At 35.4% G+C, this 23395-nt stretch overlaps 1 protein-coding gene and 1 non-coding gene across 5 annotated transcripts in view; both read right to left on the reverse strand.

Moving 5' to 3' along the window:
• PHF6 (PHD finger protein 6) overlaps positions 1-23395 on the reverse strand; it is a 52532-nt gene that overhangs the window by 12358 nt on the left and 16779 nt on the right. For 3 of the 4 annotated variants that reach the window (XM_019919059.3, XM_073799411.1, XM_019919055.3), the window contains 5 exons: positions 21946-22079; positions 21636-21679; positions 3554-3723; positions 3241-3384; positions 1766-1870 (listed from right to left, as the gene is read on the reverse strand). In XM_019919059.3, the coding sequence (XP_019774618.1) occupies positions 1766-1870; positions 3241-3384; positions 3554-3723; positions 21636-21679; positions 21946-22079 (597 nt within the window). The remainder of the gene's footprint in view (positions 1-1765; positions 1871-3240; positions 3385-3553; positions 3724-21635; positions 21680-21945; positions 22080-23395) is intronic. The other variant, XM_019919057.2, reaches the window with a different exon arrangement.
• Positions 21398-21504, reverse strand: LOC117310497 (U6 spliceosomal RNA). The gene has a single exon (XR_004524641.1). It is a non-coding gene; the product is annotated as a U6 spliceosomal RNA (small nuclear RNA).

The following is a 23395-nucleotide window of genomic DNA, read 5'->3' on the forward strand; positions in this document are numbered from 1 at the left end:
CACTAAGATTCAACAGTGCAGAGGTAAATAAGTTGATCAAGAGAATGTGAATTGTTATCCTAGTCACCTATTTGACTTTAGCTGTATGACACAACATTGTGCTACATACGATGAAGTGATTTTTTTCCCCTTTATTTTTTTTTTTAGTACTCCACATTCTGTTTTAAAGGAGTTTCATTTTTAGAAGAGTAATCAAAGTATCAAAAAACTGAACTGGGTTTAAATGGAACAACTGACATCAAAAATCTTTATACCTTCAAAAATGCAGTTCCACAAAGAAAAAGTCATTTCTTATGGATTCAGACAAAGATCAACAATGCCTGAAACCACCAGATGAAAGATCGAAGGGGAGCTTCACAACGGAGGGATCAACTCACCACCTGAATCCAAGGTCAGACATTATGACTTGTCTGATGTGATAAAATATGGATGATATAGTCCCACCTGTGAAGTGTTCTTACCCCCCAAAATGTTGAAAATGAATCTAATCAAGCTTTACATCTAACTTCCACTTTAAAAGAAAATCTGGCGGATAGAGGGACAAGTTAAATAGCATTGTGAAAAAGCAAACAGACAAATAAAACATGTGGGATATTCTACAGGACAATTAATTTGTTTTCTTCAACATGTCAATGGCATACAACAAAACAAAAACAGAGACAACAAAGACAGGGAGGAGGGAGTGCCCTAGATTACTTAAGGGAAATATAACAACCAAATGTAATATGTGAACCTCCTCTGATTCACACAAACCAACTTTAAAAAGATAGTTTTGATACAATTGGGGAAATACGAACTAGGTATTAAATAACACTGAAGACTCATTGTTAATTTATAAGGTGTAATGACATTGTGGTTAGGTAAGAAAATGTCCAACTTTTAAGAGATACATACTGAAATATGTAGAGGTGAAATGATATGAAGTCTCAGCTCTGCTTTAAAATACTTCAAGCAACAAGAATAAAAGGCATAGATGAAACGAGTGCCGCAAATTCTTGATAACTGATGAGTCAAGGTGATGGATAGACGTGTGTTACTAGTCTTTCTAATTTTGATGTTTGAAAATTTTCACAATAAAAAAATTTTTAAATAGTCATTTCTAGAGACAACTGCTGTCTTAAAGAAAAGATTCTGCATTCCAATGACATTTTATAATATTCACAGACTGTAAAGGAGTAAGTCATCAAATAAAGATGCCATTATTTCTTAAAGCTATTTATTAGTAATTCAGTATGTTTAAAAACATGAGACTTAGGCACATTTTATAAAGGAAACTTTAAAGCTATGATAAACATATTAAAAGATATAACTATGTATGTGAACTTTAACTAAACAGAAGGCTCTGAAAAAATCTCCTTTTATTTAAAAAAAAAGAATGAATAACAACAAGGGGGGATTCTCAATGTTCTATTGGGGTCATGGAATTTTTCTTTAAGCGAGCTTAAACAATTTAACATTTTAAACTTAATGAGGTGTGTCATGTTCACATCTTCATTTATTTTACTAAAAGACTCTCAGATACCCTGAAGTATAAATCTCAGTATAATTGTCTTAGGTAATGAAGTTACATAGAAAGAGGAATAACTTTCAGTAACATCAGCATCCTTTATTATATTACAAATAAGTCAAATATATACTTCACTTTAACATATGAACTACTTTATATTAAATTTTTTGATGACTGGATAAATTTGAGATGTGTTCTAAATTTAAAGCACAAAGTCAGAAGAGTAATGTTGCATAGCATAAACATAAAAGCACAGACCATTCTTTTTCCTCGCTTAATCTCCTGAAGTACAGTTTTAATATCAAAATCTCCAAATTCTGCTCTTGATGTTGTTGTGAGCTGGACTGTGCCAGAAGAAAATAACTAGAAAAGAAAAATGCAGGAACATTTAATACTCAGAATCCTTGTGAGAAAAAGATTAAACAACTTAAGAACACTTACGTTACATTATTTTAATATCCTGAGAAAGATGACTTTTCTTTAATAATAATCAAGTACTGACTCAAATATTTTTTAATCTATTCACGTCTGATTAAAATATAACCCAAAATAAGGACAATGGAATAAAACTAAGGTTGCCAGTGTGGAGCCAAGATTAAATGCTTCATTTAACAAGGAGAGTTCAGCAGTGTCACCCTGTCATCTCAACTATTTTACATTTCCACAGTTTCAAAAATAGTTTAAAATGACAAATTTCCATCATAGATGCAGATGAGAATCAACCTAGAGATTTTTTTTCAAACTAGACATGTTTGGGATCTACTCCAAGGGTACATATTATGGAAAAAGCTCCCCAGGTAAATTTGATATGCATCTCTGGTTAAGAACCTCTGATATGAATAATATAATTTAAAAAAAAAATTTTTTTTGGCCATGCCATGTGGCTTGTGGGATCTTAGTTCCCCGACCAGGAATTGAACCCGGGCCCTTGGCAGTGAGAGCGTGGACTCCTAACCACTGGACTGCCATGGAATTCCCTAAATAATATAATTTTTTAAAACCTAGTCATAAATGGGATGAGTAATTCAATACAATCTAGTTCAAAAATGTTTACATATGCTATATGTCAGACCTGGATCTAAGGATGCAAAGATAAGATATAGTTCTTACCCTCAAGGGATTTAAGAGTCTATTAGGGGAAAGAGGTTCATAAATGAATAACTGCAATATAGTATATGAAGTGCAATAAGAAAGACTTTTACGAGGTTATAGTGGAGGCCAAACATAGCTTCCAAGACAAGTTTATAAAGCTGAAATTTTTACAGTTATGAAATCATTAATTATGGATTATCTGGAACATAGTAACTATACTTAGGATTACTTTAAATCGCACTAAATCATAAAGGCTATATTTTTTAAAATCTAGAGTTTATGAAGATTTGGGCTTATAGAACTTCCAGTTATAAAATAAATAAGTCATGGGGATATAATGTACAGCATAGGAAACAGAGTCAATAATATTGTAATAACTTTGTATGGTGACAGATGGTAAGTAGTCTTATCGTGGTGATCATTTTGTAATGTATAAAAATATCGAATCACTATGTTGTATACCTGAAACTAATATAATATTGTAAGTCAATTATACTTTTAAAAAAAGATTTGAGATTATAGGATACACTATTCATAATTCTAAAACACTAATGCTGGGGAGGAAAGTTCTATATTTGGTTACTAGCTAAATGCTTTTCCAAAACTTGTGTTTAAAAGCACATAAAAAGAACCATACTTACCATGCACTTATAATGTGCAGCTGCCTTCTTGGCATTAAATATATGCAGTTTTCCTCTTGCTTCATTTTCTTCCTCCCCTACATGACAAAATCCACATTTAGGCCTGGTGTCACTAGGGCTGCTTCTGTGTGGAGACCTATCTCTCTGCAAATGTAAAAGAAAATGAAAACCTTGAAAAAAAATCCATGAAAATATGCTATCAGTACCTCAAGCTTAGTTAACACTTCAAATGATTAACTTTACCGATCAACACAGTTCAGATGAAATATTCATGGTGCAACAAAAAGAAAGAATCCAACATTTTTCTACTTACATAGGAACTACTCTCCATTTCATCTGTTCCATGGGAGGATGTGGACCTGGTATCTTCCGACAGTCCTTTAAAATTAGTTTTTCGCGGCCTTCCTTTGCGACTTTTCTTTTTACTTTTAGGTGATGAGGGCTCCAGTTCATGTTCATTAAAACTTTCTTCTAGATCAGCTGCTTAAAAATGAATAAAAGCTTTACATGGACCAATCTTAAAATGAGCATTAGTTCATGGGTCCTTAGAACATATGTTTCTCCTTAGAATAAAATCACCTCAAGATATGGGGAGAAATGATGTGTGGTATGTTTGATATAGTGGCCTAACATTTCATATAAATGCAACAAAAATGAAATACAAAGAAATAGTTTTACTATAATAACTGTAAAATTAATTATTTCCATCAAAGTTATAATTCTATGAAAATGAGTTTTGTGATCTTAACTGTGCACATAATTCAATAAACATTTCTAAACTCTAATAAGGGAATTTTTTAGAATTAGATCTTGTATAATTTTTTTTTTACCATAGGTTTCAAAGAGTTTTACCTCACACTGTTGGTGAAATCAGAACAATTACCCAGAAAATAAACTTGCTATAACTTGGAAAGCTAAATGAAAATAAAGTAGGTGTATCTGTGCTGTCCAATATAGTAGCCACTGGCAACATGTGGCTTTTTAAAATTTAAGTCATTTATAATTAAATGAAATTAGGGCTTCCCTGGTGGCACAGTGGTTGAGAGTCCGCCTGCCGAGGCAGGGGACATGGGTTCGTGCCCTGATCCGGGAAGATCCCACATGCCGCGGAGCGGCTGGGCCTGTGAGCCATGGCCGCTGAGCCTGCGCGTCCGGAGCCTGTGCTCCGCAACGGGAGAGGCCACAACAGTGAGAGGCCCCCGTACCGCAAAAAAAAAAAAAAAAAAAATTAAACCTTCAGTTTCTCAGTCACACTGACCACATTTCACGTGTTTATTAGTCACATGTGGCAAGCTGAGTCTCTACTGGACATCACAGATATAGAATGTTTCTATCATTACAGACAAGTTCTATTGTACAGCACTGCTCTAGATAGCTCTTTAAACTATCATGAAAATCAAAAGATCAAATTCACCAAGGAACAGATCTACAAATGAACTAACCAATTGATCAAGTAATTAAACAAATATTAAGTATAAAAGGAATTTCTAACATAAGTGGTAGAAAAGCTATGGTGCAGGTTGTCTGTGTATACGTTAATGGATTAAACAAAATTTATGGAGAAGTTTTAGAACTGTGCTTCCCAGTAATTTGAAAAGTATTTCTACCATTAATAGAGGTGCTTCATTCAGTTATTCACTAAAAATATTTATTGAGGGCCTACTGTATATAAGACAATGTACTTAGTGTTCAAAAAGGTATAAAAATCAAATATTCACTTGTCTTAGTGTCAAACTATAGAAAGTTTTAGGCATAGTTCTAATACCTACATTGTTTTTTCTTTTACCATAAATTATCGACTATAATTCCACGGACTAATTTCTTCCATGAGAAAGCATATCAACTCCTCTTCTCAGATGCTGATCTTTCCTAATAAATACTTTAAAGGGTTTTTTCCTAAGCAATAAAAGCACATTCATTATGATAAGAAAAGGGTAATTTAATCAGTATATTTGAATATATAAACTCTAAGAACTGAGAGCATTAGACCATTTGCAAAACAGTTAATAAAAATTTATATCAATGTAACTTCACCTAACTATGGTAGGATTTAAGGGAAGAAAGGGGGGGGAAGGTAAAAGTGGATAGTGTTTTATAGGCAATAGGACAAATTCATGTGAATAACTCTCCCTGTGAAGACAGACAAGTCAATTAAAGATAATTCTGATCTTAACACTATAGCAAATTTCACATCAGAACACGCCACCTACTTTAAACATTCAATCTGACAATTTTTAAGACACAGAATTTCATTAAAGCTATTAGAATTACTTGCATGTGCCAAAAATTAAAATGAAAAATCATAACCAAATGTTCCAATCATCCTGATATATATTACAGCATATATATGATATACATAATATTCTGTTATTTACAATGAAAACAAATAATCACTAACACTATAATAACACTACATTGTTAAACACCTATAAAGAAATTACTTAACTGATTCCATTATCAGGCCAACATGGCTAGTTTTCCAGATGGCGTATTTGTCTGTCCTAAACATGGAATCGTTCAGTATAAAATTTTAGGGGACTTTACCAGCAATAGTAAAAAAAAAAAAAAAAAAATCACAAAAGATTGACAGATTTAATTATATTAGACTTTTAAACTTCTGAAAGTAAAAAAAAAGTGATAAAATTAGAAGGCAAACAAACTGGAAGAATATCTGCTGTACTTATGACAAAGGATTAGTATCTTTATGATCTGATAAGCTCATAAAAGATTAAGACCTCAACAGAAAAATGGGTGAACCGTATGATCAAATAATTCGTAGAACATAAGTAGTTAAATATACTTTTAGGGACTTCCCTGGTGGCACAGTGGTTAAGAATCCCCCTGCCAATGCAGGGGACACGGGTTCAATCCCTGGTCCAGGAAGATCCCACATGCCGCGGAGCAACTAAGCCTGTGCGCCATAACTACTGAGCCTGCACCCTAGAGCCTGTGAGCCACAACTACGGAGCCCACGTGCTGCAACTACTGAGGCCCACGCGTCTAGAGCCCATGCTCTGCAACAAGAGAAGCCACCGCAATGAGAAGCCTGCGCACCGCAATGAAGAGTAGCCCCCGCTCGCCGCAACTAGAGAAAGCCCGCGCACAGCAACAAAGACCCAACACAGCCAAAGTAAACTTTAAAATAAATAAATAAATACACTTTTAGAAAATTTGATGTCTCTAAGTCAAAGAAGTGTAAATTAAGTGATACACCATTTTCACCTATCAAAATAGCAGTCTTTAAGTAGTTGTAAAAAACTTCAATAAACCCAACAAAAAATGTGTTAGAAATACAAATATAAAAGAAGCCCCACAAAAATGTTGAGATAAGCCATGCTTCTGGATGAATAGGATCAACATTAGAATGGTATCAGTTCTTGCTAACCTAATTTAATGAAACGCTGATAAAACAGAATTGAAAGTTGATTCCACAGTTTTCTAGAAGAGTAAATATATAATACACAAGACTATCTTTTTTAAAAAAAGGTATCAAAATATACCATAAAGCAACAGTAGTTAAAACACTGGCATAGGAACAGACACATGTCAGAAGAGAAAGCCAGGTTGAAAAGAGACCCACATGCATATGGGAAATCAGAGTATGATAATGGTAGCATTTCAAATGAGTGGGGGAGAGACATAATGGCACAACGGTACCCATTTTCTAAAAATTCAGATTCCTTTTCTCATACTATATGAAAAAATTAGAGATGGATCCAAAAAATCTAATAAAATAACAAACCAGAAATGTAACAGAAGAAAATGGAAGCGATTATTTTTTTTATAATCTTGGGGTTAGGACACCTAAGAAGCCATTTAGTGGCAGGGAATTAATATCTGTATTTTACAGACAGCACTTCAAATCAATTTTAAAAAGACAAACCTTGAAAGAAAAACGTGCAAAGGATAGGACTGACAATTCACAGAAGAAATATAAATGACTGAAAAAACATGGGCAGAAGCACAACCTTACTAATTACAAGAGAAATGGAAATTAAATGAGATAATCAGATTCGTAAAAATTATAAGACTGATAATATCCAGCACAGTTGTAGGGAACTGGACACTCTCATACACTGTTGGTACATGTGACAGTACTGATTCCCAATGTTAAATGCACAGAGTCTCTCCTGGCATCCCCATTTCTAGGACTTTATCCTATAGAATCACTTGCATAAGTACATAAGCACATACGTATGAGGAAGATCAATGCAGTTTTATTCCTATTTCACATAAAAAATAAATATAACTGATTTTTATTAAGAGAAATCCTTAAATAAACTATGGTTCTATTTATTCTATGGGATGTAACACAACTGTTAAAAAGAATGAGGTTGATCTGTATGCACAGAGAAGGGTGTCTGATACATCACAGAATGAAAAAAACAAGTTGCATAACATTATCTATGTATACTATGATGCCATTGTATTACAAATAGTGAGCATATGCATATATATGTAAGATTGTACGTATGTAAGAAAGGTTCTAGGAAGATTTACAAACTGTTAGTAGTAGGAACTCTACTACGACTGAGAGTGTGATTTTGGGGTGAAGAGAGGGCTTTCTGAATTACTTTTATAGTACTTTTGTACTATTTTAATTTTTTTAACAATGGGCTATGTACTACGTTTGTATTTAAACGAATTTATAACATCCAGTGTGGTGAAAGGAAGGGGTAAAGTCAGCCACTGCTGACGGGAATATAATCTAGCACAATCTTTCTAGAAAGTAATATGGCAATGCATATTGAGAACCTTAAAAAGATTAAACCCTTTGACCCAGTGATTTTATTTTTGGGAATTTATCCTAGAAAATATTTGAAAATTATTTGCACATGAAAATGTGAGTATGAAGCTAGTCACAGCACCTTTGTTTAAATTTTTCATGGTTACTTATTGTTTATTTTTCCAATTCAAAACTGTGAAAATGTTTTAACATTCTTAAAAGTTATTTTTAATAATAATTATAAAGAACTATCTGCATAAAAGTAGGGAAAATCTTCCTTTCCACCTTCCAATTCCATCTGCTCTGCACTCCCAGCTGGTACCCTAGCTTCCTTGCTTCCCTTTCTTCATACTCACTCCCTTCCTCTCAAGGTACCGTTAACTTAACGCTTCTTTTCTCAATCTCAAGGGTAGAGAGCCTGGTTTTGAATCCTGGATCTGTCACAGACTGTGTGTCCTTGGACCTGAGACCTACCTCAGAGGGTTCTTGAATTAAATGAGTTAGTTCCTGTAAAGTACTTAATCTAGAACAGGGCCTGGCACATAAGACACTCTCAATAAATGTCAGCTATTATTTTCTATGCATATGCAAATCCGTTTTAAAAGCATATACAAACAAATGGCATTCTAAGCATACTATTCTGCATCTTGCCCTTTTCCATTTAATATGTAAATGCAAATACCCAAAATATAAGAGCTAACATTAGAGCTTTTTGAGTTTTGACTATACAGGATGTGCTATGCAGTTTACATGCATTATCTTATTCAACCTCAAAACAGCCCCATGAGGTTGTATCAGTCACCATCCCCATCCTCCGTTTTATAGATAAGTAAATTCAGAAAAGTTAAATAATTTTGCCTAAGATCATAAAGCTAGGGAGTAGCAGAGTTGGGACAAACACATGTCAGTGAGTCACTACTATATGCTTTGGAAGTAGTAATACCCACTATCATGGAAATAAACATCTTCATATGCTCCTGCAAGTTAGAAAAAGGATAGCTATACATATGCTTATGTATGCATCGCTCTGGAAGGACACAAAAGAAACTGACAGTAGGTGTTGCTTTTAGCAAAAAAAATTTGGAAACTGAGATACAAGGACAAGGATGAGAGGAAAGCTTACTTACAGTCTACACTCTTTTGTATTGCTGATTTTTGTACAATGTTCATATACCTATTCAAACAAAAGAATATGGGAGAAAATAAAACCCTACCCTTGTATTCACAACTACAATTTCTAAAAATCCAGACTTGATAAGGTAGGTAGCAAAATAAGGTTGTCCTCCTTTCCTGTGCCACCAAGTGTTCCCCACCTTTATGAGTACAGATGTCCATGTCACCTTAGAATGGCCAGGCCCTTCTCTGTTACCCTTCTGATTGCCCCTATGCGACAGGGGGGTGACCAACTTACCAGGAAACCAACTCTCCCCTCCTCCTAGTATTGTATAAGCCCTATCTGTCCCTTTACCAATTCTCTTCTCCCTCCTAATCAATGTTTTCCTCATCTTATATCTTCCTGGTTTAAGCCCCATTTCCTTCCTTCTCCTAAATTCTCACATCACTTAACAGTATGAAGTAGAAAGGACCCCTGGACAGAAAGTCTGAAGTCTGCCACTTTCTAGGCCTTAACTTGGTGAAGTTACTTAACACTCGCAAGTCTCCTGGTATATCAAATGGGACTAATAAGAACACCTTCCTGAAAAGGCTGCTTTAAGAAAATGTTTGAGAAAAGCACTTTATAAACTATGAAATTCTATTCAATTGTTAATTATTACTTGTCATACCTTGTGTAGATTTTAAGCTCTTTGTCCACAAGGGGCTTCTTTTCTAAACTCCCAATGTGCCTACACCCAGCAGGCACTCAATAACATTTGTCGGAATGTTTTTTAAGAAAAAGGCCAAGCATTCAAGTTGGGGTAAGCATTACCACATCTGCTTTGAATCTTTAGGGCAGCTACAAAAGCAAGACTGGAGGTCATCTGCCCTGCCGTCTCCAATGGGAACGTGGTGAGCACTTGCTCTGCATGCCCCTGGTCACAAGTAAACTCTGCTTTTCCAGTAAAGTTATCAGAAAAATGATTTCTTTTAGGCATATGCATATACATATATAAATATGTAACATACATAAATATATTATTCTTAATTAAGTGTGCCAAAATGAAATAGGATAGCTGGGATTGAATTTAAAATAATCCAGGTGGAGGAAGTGGGTAAGGGTATAGATGAAACAAGACTGGCCAGGAGCTGACGGTTACTAAAGCTGGGTGATGGGGCTTTTTTTTTTTTTATGCTCTCCTCATGTCCCTACATTTTTTTAAATTTCTTAATTTTATTTTTTTATACAGCAGGTCCTTATTAGTCATCAATTTTATACACATCAGTGTATATATGTCAATCCCAATCGCTCAGTTCATCACACCACCACCACCACCACCCCGCCGCTTTCCCCCCTTGGTGTCCATACGTTTGTTCTCTCCATCTGTGTCTATTTCTGCCCTGCAAACTGGTTCATCTGTACCACTTTTCTAGGTTCCACATACATGCGTTAATATACGATATTAGCTTTTCTCTTTCTGACTTACTTTACTCTGTATGAGTCTATAGATGCATCCATGTCTCAACAAATGACCCAATTTCGTTCCTTTTTATGGCTGAGTAATATTCCATTGTATATATGTACCACATCTTCTTTATCCAATTGTCTGTCAATGGGCATTTAGGTTGCTTCCATGACCTGGCTATTGTAAATACAGCTGCAATGAACATTGTGGTACATGACTCTTTTTGAATTATGGTTTTCTCAGGGTATATGCCCAGTAGTGGGATTGCTTGGTCATATGGTAGTTCTATTTTTAGTTTTTTAACGAACCTCCATACAGTTCTCCATAGTGGCTGTATCAATTTACATTCCCACCAACAGTGAAAGAGGGTTCCCTTTTCTCCACACCCTCTCCAGCATTTGTTGTTTGTAGATTTTCTGATGAAGCCCATTCTAACTGGAGTGAGGTGATACCTCATTGTACTTTTGATTGGCATTTCTCTAATAATTAGTGATGTTGAGCAGCTTTTCGTGCGCTTCTTGGCCATCTGTATATCTTCTTTGGAGAAATGTCTATTTAGGTCTTCTGCCCATTTTTCGATTGGGTTGTTTGTTTTTTTAATATTGAGCTGCACGAGCTGTTTATGTATTTTGGAGATTAATCCTTTGTCCATTGATTCATTTGCAAATATTTTCCCCCATTCTGAGGGTTGTCTGTTTGTCTTGTTTGTAGTTTCCTTTGCTTTGCAAAAGAATCTACGTTTCATTAGGTCCCATTTATTTATTTTTGTTTTTATTTCCATTATTCTAGGAGGTGGATCAAAAAAGACCTTGCTGTGACTTACGTCAAAGAGTGTTCTTCCTATGTTTTCCTCTAAGAGTTTTATAGTGTCCAGTCTTACATTTAGGTCTCTCCTCTATTTTGAGTTGATTTTTGTGTATGGTGTTAGGGAGTGTTCTAATTTCATTCTTTTACATGTAGATGTCCAGTTTTCCCAGCACCACTTATTAAAGAGGCTGTCTTTTCTTCATTGTATATCCTTGTCTCCTTTGTCATAGATTAGTTGACCATAGGTGCGTGGGTTTATCTCTGGGCTTTCTATCCTGTTCCATTGATCTATGTTTCTGTTTTTGTGCCAGTACCATATTGTCTTGATTACTGTAGCTTTGTAGTATAGTCTGAAGTCAGAGAGTCTGATTCCTCCAGCTCCGTTTTTTTCCCTCAAGACTGCTTTGGCTATTCGGGGTCTTTTGTGTCTCCATACAAATTTTAAGATTTTTTGTTCTAGTTGCGTAAAAAATGCCATTGGTAATTTGATAGGGATTGCACTGAATCTGTAGATTGCTTTGGGTAGTATAGTCATTTTCACAATATTGATTCTTCCAATCCAAGAACATGGTATATCTCTCCATCTCTTTGTATCATCTTTAATTTCTTTCATCAGTGTCTTATAGTTTTCTGCATACAGGTCTTTTGTCTCCCTAGGTAGGTTTATTCCTAGGTATTTTATTCTTTTTGTTGCAATGGTAAATGGGAGTGTTTCCTTAATTTCTTTCAGATTTTTCATCCTTAGTGTATAGGAATGCAAGAGATTTCTGTGCATTAATCTTATATCCTGCAACTTTACCAAATTCATTGATTAGCTCTAGTAGTTTTCTGGTGGCATCTTTAAGATACTCTATGTATAGTATCATGACATCTGCAAACGCTGACAGTTTTACTTCTTCTTTTCCAATTTGTATTCCTTTTATTTCTTTTTCTTCTCTGATTGCCGTGGCAAGGACTTCCAAAACCATGTTGAATAACAGTGGTGAGAGTGGACGTCCTCGTCCTGTTCCTGATCTTAGAGGAAATGGTTTCAGTTTTTCACCATTGAGAATGATGTTTGCTGTGGGTTTGTCGTATATGGCCTTTATTATGTTGAGGTAGGTTCCCTCTGTGCCCACTTTCTGGAGAGTTTTTATCATAAATGGGTGTTGAATTTTGTCGAAAGCTTTTTCTGCATCTATTGAGGTGATCATATGGTTTTTCTGCTTCAATTTGTTAATATGGTGTATCACGTTGATTGATTTGCATATACTGAAGAATCCTTGCATCCCTGGGATAAATCCCACTTGATCACGGTGTATGAACCTTTTAATGTGTTGTTGGATTCTGTTTGCTAGTATTTTGTTGAGGATTTTTGCATCTATATTCATCAGTGATATTGGTCTGTAATTTTCTTCTTTTGTAGTATCTGTCTGGTTTTGGTATCAGGGTGATGGTGGCCTCATAGAATGAGTTTGGGAGTGTTCCTTCTTCTGCAATTTTTTGGAAGAGTTTGAGAAGGATGGGTGTTATCTCTTCTCTAAATGTTTGATAGAATTCACCTGTGAAGCCATCTGGTCCGGGACTTTTGTTGGAAGATTTTTAATCACAGTTTCAATTTCATTACTTTTGATTGGTCTGTTCGTATTTTCTATTTCTTCCTGGTTCAGTCTTGGAAGGTTAAACCTTTCTAAGAATTTGTCCATTTCTTCCAGTTTGTCCATTTGATTGGCACAGAGTTGCTTGTAGTAGTCTCTTAGGATGCTTTGTATTTCTGCAGTGTCTGTTGTAACTTCTCCTTTTTCATTTCTAATTTTATTGATTTGAGTCCTCTCCCTCTTCTTCTTGACGAGTCTGGCTAATGGTTTATCAATATTGTTTATCTTCTCAAAGAACCAGCTTTTACTTTTATTTATTTATTTTTTTATGGTACGTGGGCCTCTCACTGTTGTGGCCTCTCCCGTTGCAGAGCACAGGCTCTGGATGCACAGGCTCAGCGGCCATGGCTCACAGGCCTAGCTGCTCCGCAGCATGTGGGATCTTCCCAGACCGGGGCACGAACCCGTGTCCCCTGCATTGGCAGGTGGACTCTCAACCACTGCGCCACCAGGGAAGCCCTCAAAGAACCAGTTTTTATTTTTACTAATCTTTGCTATTGTTTTCTTTGTTTCTATTTCATTTATTTCTGCTCTGATCTTTATGGTTTCTTTTCTTCTACTAAGTTTGGGTTTTGTTTGTTCTTCTTTCTCTAGTTCCTTTAGGTGTAAGGTTAGATTGTTTGAGATTTTTCTTGTTTCTTGAAGTAGGCTTGTATAGCTATAAACTTCCCTCTTAGAACTGCTTTTGCTGCATCCCATAGGTTTTGGATCGTCGTGTTTTCATTGTCATTTGTCTCCAGGTATTTTCTGATTTCCTCTTTGATTCCTTCAGTGATCTCTTGGTTATTTAGTAACGTATTGTTTAGCCTCCATGTGTTTGTGTTTTTTACGTTTTTTTCCCCGTAATTCATTTCTAATCTCATAGCACTGTGGTCAGAAGAGATGCTTGGTATGATTTCAATTTTCTTAAATTTACTGAGGCTTGATTTGTGACCCAAGATGTGATCTATCCTGGAGAATGTTCCATGCGCACTTGAGAAAAAAGTGTAATCTGCTGTTTTTGGATGGAATGTCCAGTAAATATCAATTAAATCTATCTGGTCTATTGTGTCATTTAAAGCTTGTGTTTCCTTATTAATTTTCTGTTTGGATGATCTGTCCATTTGTGTAAGTGAGGTATTAGAGTCCCCCACTATTACTGTGCTACTGTCGTTTTCCTCTTTTATAGCTGTTAGCAGTTGCCTTATGTATTGAGGTGCTCCTATGTTGGGTGCATATATATTTATAATTGTTATATCTTCTTCTTGGATTGATCACTTGATAATTATGTAGTGTCCTTCCTTGTCTCTTGTAACATTCTTTAAAATCTATTTTATCTGATATGAGTATTGCTACTCTAGCTTTCTTTTGATTTCCACTTGCATGGAATATCTTTTTCCATCCCCTCACTTTCAGTCTGTATGTGTCCCTAGGTCTGAAGGGGGTCTCTTGTAGACAGCATATAGATGGGTCTTGTTTTTGTATCCATTCAGCGAGCCTGTGTCTTTTGGTCGGAGCATTTAATCCATTCATGTTTAAGGTAATTATCGATATGTATGTTCCTATGACCATTTTCTTAATTGTTTTGGGTCTGTTTTTGTAGGTCCTTTTCTTCTCTTGTGTTTCTCACTTAGAGAAGTTCCTTTAGCATTTGTTGTAGAGCTGGTTTGGTGGTACTGAATTCTCTTAGCTTTTGCTTGTCTGTAAAGCTTTTGATTTCTCCATCGAATCTGAATGAGGTCCTTGCCGGGTAGAGTAACCTTGGTTGTAGGTTCTTCCCTTTCATCACTTTAAGTATATCATGCCACTCCCTTCTGGCTTGTAGAGTTTCTGCTGAGAAATCAGCTGTTAACCTTATGGGAGTCCCCTTGTATGTTATCTGTCGTTTTTCCCTTTTTGCTTTCAATGATTTTTCTTTGCCTTTAATTTTTGCCAATTTGATTACTATGTGTCTCAGTGTGTTACTCCTTGGGTTTATCCTGCATGGGACTCTGCGCTTCCTGGACTTGGGTGGCTATTTCCTTTCCCATGTTAGGGAAGTTTTCTACTATAATCTCTTCAAATATTTTCTCGGGTCCTTTCTCTCTCTCTTCTCCTTCTGGGACCCCTATAATGCAAGTGTTGTTGCATTTAATGTTGTCCCAGAGGTCTCTTAGGCTGTTTTCATTTCTTTTCATTCTTTTTTCTTTATTCTGTTGCACAGCAGTGAATTCCACCATTCTGTCTTCCAGGTCACTTATCTGTTCTTCTGCCTCAGTTATTCTGCTACTGACTCCTTCTAGTGTAGTTTTCATTTCAGTTATTGTATTGTTCATCTCTGTTTGTTTGTTCTTTAATTTTTCTAGGTCTTTGTTAAACATTTCTTGCATCTTCTCGATCTTTGCCTCCATTCTTTTTCCGAGGTCCTGGATCATCTTCACTATCATTATTCTGAATTCTTTTTCTAGAAGGTTGCCTATCTCCACTTCATTTAGTTGTTTTTCTGGGGTCTTATCTTTTCCTTCATCCGGTACATAGCCCTCTGACTTTTCATCTTGTCTATCTTTCTGTGAATTGGGATTTTTTTTTCAAACATACTTTTGCGTATGTTTCAAACTTCCTATAATGAAAGTTTATAAAGTGTGCTAAAACAAAGATGAGTGTAAATAATGCCTAGCACAGCACTTTGCACATGGGTAGTCAACAAATCTGGTGAATCAAAGAAAGAAAATGGAGTCAATTCTAGCAAAGAGCACAGTATGAATACACTACTAAAATTTTCCGAGTTAAATCACACAGTTTAAATTCTATTATCTTCCAAGGAAGAGCACATGAAAAGATGAGTGGTAAGAGAGGTAGGTAGAGTTTTCAAGGAATAATGGTTACAACCATAATGATACAGAATGTAGTATTTACTGAGCAACTTACTATGTGCCAGGCACATTGCTAAGAGCTTCACATGCATCATTTCATTTAATTCTTACAATAATCCTACAGGTGGGTTTTTTTTAATCCCCATTTTACAGATGCAGTATTAAGGTTCTAAGAGATACTAAATAACTTGCCCAAGATCATGTGACTAGTAAGTGGCAGAGTTAAGATTCAAATATACATCTGCATTCAAAGCCCATATTCAACCAGTGTACAAAACTGCCTTTCCAGTACTTAATAAATCTATTCAATGCACCTAAATTAAAAAGGTTTTTAAACACTTTGATACCATATTAAAATCTCCCTAAACTTCCACTTAATAAAAGTAATGTAGATTGGAAACTGCAGCATAATCTAGAGAAAAAGAACAAGGGAAAGAAAATATTAAGGGAGTATTAAACCAGGCAAAGGCTTGAATCTACATAAATGACAACACACTTTCAACATACTTCCAATATAACTATTTCCTGAAACATAAACTGAGATATGATTTGACAAACACCTCTAATAAAGCTCCCAAATTGTCCATCAGGGGCTCCACCAAGTCCCTGATTTGTTTACACTGTCTCAGAACACCTGGGATTTTATGGTCACTGTAATTGTGGCACTTATCACTAATTTCAGACTTATAAAAATCTGTAAAAAAAAATTCCTATATACCCTTCACCCAAATGTTAATATCTTACCATATATACGTTATCATTCATTCTCTCTATCCATATACCTTTTTCTGAAAGGTTAAAGAGTAAGATGCAAACATGATGCCCCTTTATCTCTAAGTACTTCCATGTATCACCACTGTATTTTAATCAGTTAGTCACATATCTGCTGCTAAATTCTGTAACTCCCCCCAGAGTGAAACCCTGTTTTATTAATTCATCTTTCTCTACTGACACCCAGCACAAGAGAAGCTACAGGACAAGAAGTGTCACCCCAGAACAAGTGACACGTTAAATACCGTTCTTAGTTTCAAGCCAAAGAAAATGAATAAGTTACAAACATTTCTCGAGTACCCATCCCATGCAAAACATTCTATATTGGGTAATTTAAGAAGTATATTAAACCACAAGTTTGGCTCCTTACAATTAAGAATTTAAACTGAGCTGAGGTTATGTTTGTGATGATGATTTACATTCTACACATTCTTGCTGTGAATATCTAACACCCAGCATCTACTCTAGATACTGTTTTCTATCTCTTCACAGATTACTTTGCTCCATATAAATTATTTAATGCAAAGACCGTAATACCCTTAATGAAAATGATTTTAAAAGAACCACCATTCATTTGTAATCACAGTTCCTTATAAGTAGTCATATGTTTAGTGATGACAAATTATCATATTAAAGTACTTCTACAAAATACAGACTGCCATCTGTTACAAGCTAAAGCTATTTGCTATTGCGAACATTTGACATTTTTGAAATATTGCTTTAAAAAAAAGGTAAAAGGGCTTCCCTGGTGGCACAGTGGTTAAGAATCCGCCTGCCAATGCAGGGGACATGGGTTCGAGCCCTGGTCCGGGAAGATCCCACATGCTGCAGAGCAACTAAGCCCGTAAGCCACAACTACTGAGCCTGCGCGCCACAACTACTGAAGCCCGTGCGCCTAGAGCCCGTGCTCTGCAACAAGAGAAGCCACAGCCATGAGAAGCCGGCACACCACAATGAAGAGTAGCCCCCGCTCACCTCAACTAGAGAAAGCCCGCGCGCAGCAATGAAGACCCAACACAGCCAAAAATAAATAAATAAAATAAATTAAGTTATTTAAAAAAAGGTAAAGGATATACCTATTATCTAAACACAGGCCAACGGGGGGGGGAGAACATAAGATGTAGGATTTAATTCTGGCTATTCCTGTCCATTTCTAACATATAGGAGGGCACTACACCATTTTAAGCACTCAATCACCACATGTGGCTAGTGGCTACCATATTGGACAGTGCAAATATAGAACATTTCCATCGTCACAGAAAATTCTGCTAGACAGCATTGTTGAGCCATTTATTCTCCATTCCCTTGTAAAAAGCCCTGCACCTTTGAGGTCCATGTCATTCAACTAAACCACTGCTTCCCAAATTAATATGCATACAAACCACCTGGGATCTTGTTTAAATTCCTATTAAGTAGGTCAGGGGTGGGGCTTCAGATCAGGCATTTCTAACAACTCCCAGATGACGTCCATTCTGCTGGTCCACAGACTATGCTACCTTCTTCCTCTCCTTCTTGCTAATAATTGTCAACTTCCAATCATTCCACTCACACATCACTTTCTTTAGCACACAGCTCACAGCCCTCTTCTCCATCCTGACCCCTGCCCATCATGCTGGGTGATTTCACTATCCACATGGACAATCCAAGCAACACCCAGCCATTCAGTTCCTTAGACTTCACTGATGTCCTCCATCAACCACCTAATCCCTATAATCATACCCAGATACCTCATAGTCACCTAAAAGGATTCTACCTCTGAAATCACTATATCATACTTTGGAACCACAGATGATTGCTTTCCCAAGTACTTTCATTCTCATTGTTCTTCAATCTTACCAGGACCTCCAGTCTATTAATTCCTTTCAGTTTCTTTACTCTCGCAAATATTCTAAACTCCCTTATCCCTTTACTCTTATGTTGAACCCACTTGGAAAAATTCCGATTCTGAATGAACCAACTAGATACTTTCTCTATTCTACACCCAGGATCCTGTACTGCTGTAGGAAATGTCACACAACCTGACTGATGGCATCACTTTATAAATTCACGGTTACCAACCTCAACTGGTCCAATTCAGTCCAGAAACTTTACATTTCTCTAGGCAAACTTCCTCCCCTGGTCTTCACAACTATTCTTTCAAAACAACTTCTCTCTCCTTCAACTTCCAACCCTCACCCCTCCCCCTACATTCTCCCTCACAGAGAAAACAGACCTGATAGGAACCACTTATCCTCTTCCTTCTCTCCTATTACAGTGGAAAGGACCTCCTTATCACAGGACAATTGTTCCACTTGTGCACTGAATCCTCCTTCTTGTACCTTCAATCTCTTCTCGTTCATTGGATCCTTTCTTGTAAGCATTAACAACTAATCCCCCCCCCACCAAAAAAAAGGCCAACGAAGTGAAAGAAACCAATCTGAAAAGGCTACATACTGTATGATTCCAACTATATGACATTCTGGAAAAGGCAAAAGTATGGAGATGGTAAAGAGATTCTCAAATTTAATATTTCAAAGCACAGTTCATGTTATATCAAGCTAACATGACAGACTGAATTACATAGTATTTATCGTTTTGAGTATTAGCAAAGTAGGTACTGAGCCACAAATGGCAAAAACGATCAAGAAATCGCCAAAGGTATCAATTCCTCTTTGCTGTATAGATTAGTGCCATACAATTCTCAAAGACAGTCCCTGAAATACAATCCTATAAACCCCCAACATAAATTACAATCATAAAGTAGCATATATGTTTCCCATTAGAATAATGAAATAATTGGAAGTTCTGTTTCTGACAAAGCACTCAATATCTAATAAATTCAAGCTAGATGAATGTGATAAAAGTCAAAATTCAATAAACAGAAACTCTGTCATACTTTTAAACTGTAATATTATCCTTTCAAGTTCTACAAGATGAGTATAAACATACTACATGTGTCAATAATACAGGGAACCCAAATGTGCTACCAAACTATACACTGAACCCAAAATTCAAATCAATCGTATCACAAATTTGAATTGTAGTATTCCTGCCAGCTATATTGAAAGAAAAGTCCTCTTGGGACTTCCCTGGCAGTCCAGTGGTTAAGATTTCACCTTCCAATGCAGGGGATGCAGGTTTGATCCCTGGTCGGGGAACTAAGATCCCACATTCCTCAGGGCCAAAAAACCAAAAGAGAAAACAGAAGCAATATGGTAAAAAATTCAATAAAGACTTTAAAAATGGTCCACATGAAAAAATCTTAAAAAAAACGGAAAGCCCTCCTGAAAAGCATGAATTTAGATCTTCCTCATTAAAAAGTTTCTCAAAGCAAAAAGGTGGTCAAAATTATTTTTATGTAGTCTGCACTGACTTATCTCTACCACTAGATGGTACTATCAGCCTCAGAAACTGAGGAAATAAAAGGGGAGATGACTATATTAATCATTGTTGCCACCCTCAAATATCCTGCCCCAGTATGCTGACACACTTGTATTCGTCAGATTATTAAGTCTCAATCCTTGCCTTTTCATATATGCTCACTACAATTGTGAAGAGAATCAAATAAATCCGCTGTTAAAACCTGAAGCAATGAAAGGTGGGAAAGCTTACTCTTAACCTTTCACGAAAGGTTTTTCAATTCAATTACAGAATTAAGTGAGAAAAAACTGAAGGAAAACACTATAAAGTTTATCAGTTGTACTTTATCACCTCAAAAACATTCTGTTCTTATTATTTGTCCAATATGTTTACCTTAATGACAAGTTTTTGCTAAACACTGAATTTTTAACCAGCACTTCTAAAGTATTTAGACCAATCTGGTCCTGAAGGGGAAACAATACTATTTTGTATTATAAAACCAAGATCTAAGAGATCAAAAAAGGGCCACAAATTTTAATATGCTAACACTGATAACTAGGTAAGTCTTTATAAAAGCAACAACTTCCTAAAACAACAGGCTCAAACCATTCTTAATTCTAAGCAACACGTTCTCAGAAGCTAACAAAAACTTTAAAGATCTCTAATCTAAATGGAAGGATAGAACAATCTCAAATTAAATCTAAGCCTTTTTATATTGCTAGTAAAAGTATCAAAACCATCTGTTTGAAAAGGTTTGAAACAAGTCAGAATTCAATTTGAGAACTTTCCCATACCTTTTAAAGACCAACTACAGCTTGGCTAACTATACATGAACATGACTATCCTGGTTTTGTATAAATTTAAGTGGAAATAAACTATAAAACAATTTTAAAACTTTGTATTTTAAAAGTGATTACCTCTTATGAACATGTCTGTATTAAGAAAAAGAAGTACTACAATGTGAATAAAAATTTAACAGAAAGCCTGTTTATCACAAAATGCACTAGTATCCCCAGTTCACGTTTTCTTTATCTGACAGTAGCAAGGTTTCTAATTATTACCTTTACAATCTACTAACATACTTACCTGAACACAGAAATCTGTAACCACTAGCATCATTTCCCCCTAAAGATAAATACATTCTCAACATACTCTTCATAAGAATTTTGGGGTAAAAGTTTTCTTAAAAATTCAGATCTTTTTCACTATGTACATTAGTTTATTTGAATGCTTCTCTCTCTTTTTTCCCCCTCATAATGGTTCATTCATAACTTGAATAATTTTTATAGGGCTTAAACTTAAAAGCGAACAGAACGTGTTCTCTATACTTAAATATCTTAGTTATAAATCTTAATAATAGGAATAAAAAGGGAATTAATTTACAGATATAATAAAACTGCTCTCAAAAGGCTTTGAATCTCTGTAGGAACTGGGTTAAGCATTCTATTTTTTTTAATTGAAGTATAGATGATTTACAATGTTGTGAAAAATATGGAACGCTTCACGAATTTGCGTGTCATCCTTGCACAGGGGCCATGCTAATCTTCTCTGTATCGTTCCAATATTAGTATATGTGCTACTGAAGAAAGCACCCGAATGCTTTTAATTCTTCAAAATGTATTCAATATTGAGATATGTCTTGTGGTAAAAGTCAATACAGTATAATTCACTCATATTTTACTCAAATTTCCTCTTGAAATTGAAAAGTGGCTGAATAACGTACCTTCAGAGTTATGTGCAGTTTTCTTGTGTTTTCGGCAATAAACCCTACAAAAAATGAAGAAATTAAAAGTAAACAAACCAAATTCATTTTTCAAATTAAGAATGAGCAGTACACTTCACCCCATTCACAAGCTGGATTCCAAAAACCTTATCATTAAACTTTCTATGCCATTTCTCTAAGCATTAAATTCCCTACCAAAAACACCCTTTACGATGATGATGAAATGCTTTGAAATGGGAACAAATTTTTACAAAGGCCTAAAGAAAGTATGACTGTTTTAAACAAACTAAAAGAGAAGTTAAATAATTACATGTAAATTCCTTGTGAAGGTTTCTCTCGTATCTGAGCTTTATCATGCAATGCACAGTGGTAGTGGTATGTCCTGTGACATGTTTTCACATCACAACCAATTGTAGCTCCAGGACAATGGCACAAAGAACACATCTACAGGAAAACAATAAAATAATATTATTAGTGTGTGATTTTGCTATGGCTATGAAATCAGGTTAGAGGCATATCAAATCTCTGTCAAGGAAAACAAATTGGTTATTGAAAAGTTCTGTAACTAATAATGCTACTTTTCTTGTTTTCTCACCTAGAAATAATTCAAATCAAATGCTACTGGGAGTATTTTTTCCCATGTTAAACTATGACAAAATTAATGGAATATTATTAATATCTATTGGTTCATTGTGGTTAAGAGAAAATCTGAAATGTTGCAAATCAGGAATGTAAGCTGTAGACCTTTTCACAATCCAGATCTTCCTGGAAATGAGTAACTGGAGAAAATGGCTCATTCCAGAAAAAATTTTCTTTCACATTTCCACTTATCAATGAGAATTTTTAGAAAAAAACTCACATACTATTTGGGAACCTGGTAAAATCAATTTCAAGTGAGGGAAGGAGAGAAGATAAAAGAATTAGGTAGATTTTCAAATACCTCGAGCCCTAAAAATATTTTGTGATGTCAAATTGATTGTGAAAACATGCTCATCTATTTTAATTTAATCTGTTACTTACCTCTCACATTATGAAGTCGAGGAAGTAGATAAAACAGATTCTTTCAAGATATTTTAATATACCTTACCTTCTGACTTTATTGGATAATTCATACTGTTTAACTAGCTCATGTCTAAATTTAGAAACAAATTCTTTAAGAAAAGTACATAACAATGACTGTTAGTGGTTTTGATTAACATATCATAGTATACGGTACTGAGTGGACTTTTAATCAGGCTGTCTCCTAAGCTATAAATGCCATGCAAAAATAAATTCACAGTAAGGTAAATCTTAAAATCTGTTCATTTGTTTCTTTGTTGTTAGATGCCTCATTTGGAACTGTTCTCCTTCCTCTTGATTAATTTTAACATAAAGAACATCCTAATTTTTGCATTACTTGGCTCCTAAGCAATTTTAGTGTACCAAGAGGCTAATGTAAATTCTAATAAATTGCCTTACATTTCTCTAAGCAAGTCAAACACTCAACCTCTCATTCAAGCTATCATTTAAAAAAGACTCCTATGTAAGTCAGAAACAAACATTCTCAATACAGGTACTTCCCAGAAAACATGATGGCCAGTGCCCATTATTAATGCGAAAGAAATACACCACTTCCTTAAATAAATATAGAAACTTCAAAGCAATACTGTAAAAAGAAACACTGTGCCAAATTATCAAGCAGGGAAAGCTGTTAAATGCTTTTGGGTGGCTTATAAATTCTTGAGGAGGTGGAGCATTTGTACTACAACTTATTTATGAGG

The sequence above is a fragment of the Tursiops truncatus genome, chromosome X, assembly GCF_011762595.2.
Source record: "Tursiops truncatus isolate mTurTru1 chromosome X, mTurTru1.mat.Y, whole genome shotgun sequence".
NCBI lineage: Eukaryota > Metazoa > Chordata > Mammalia > Artiodactyla > Delphinidae > Tursiops > Tursiops truncatus.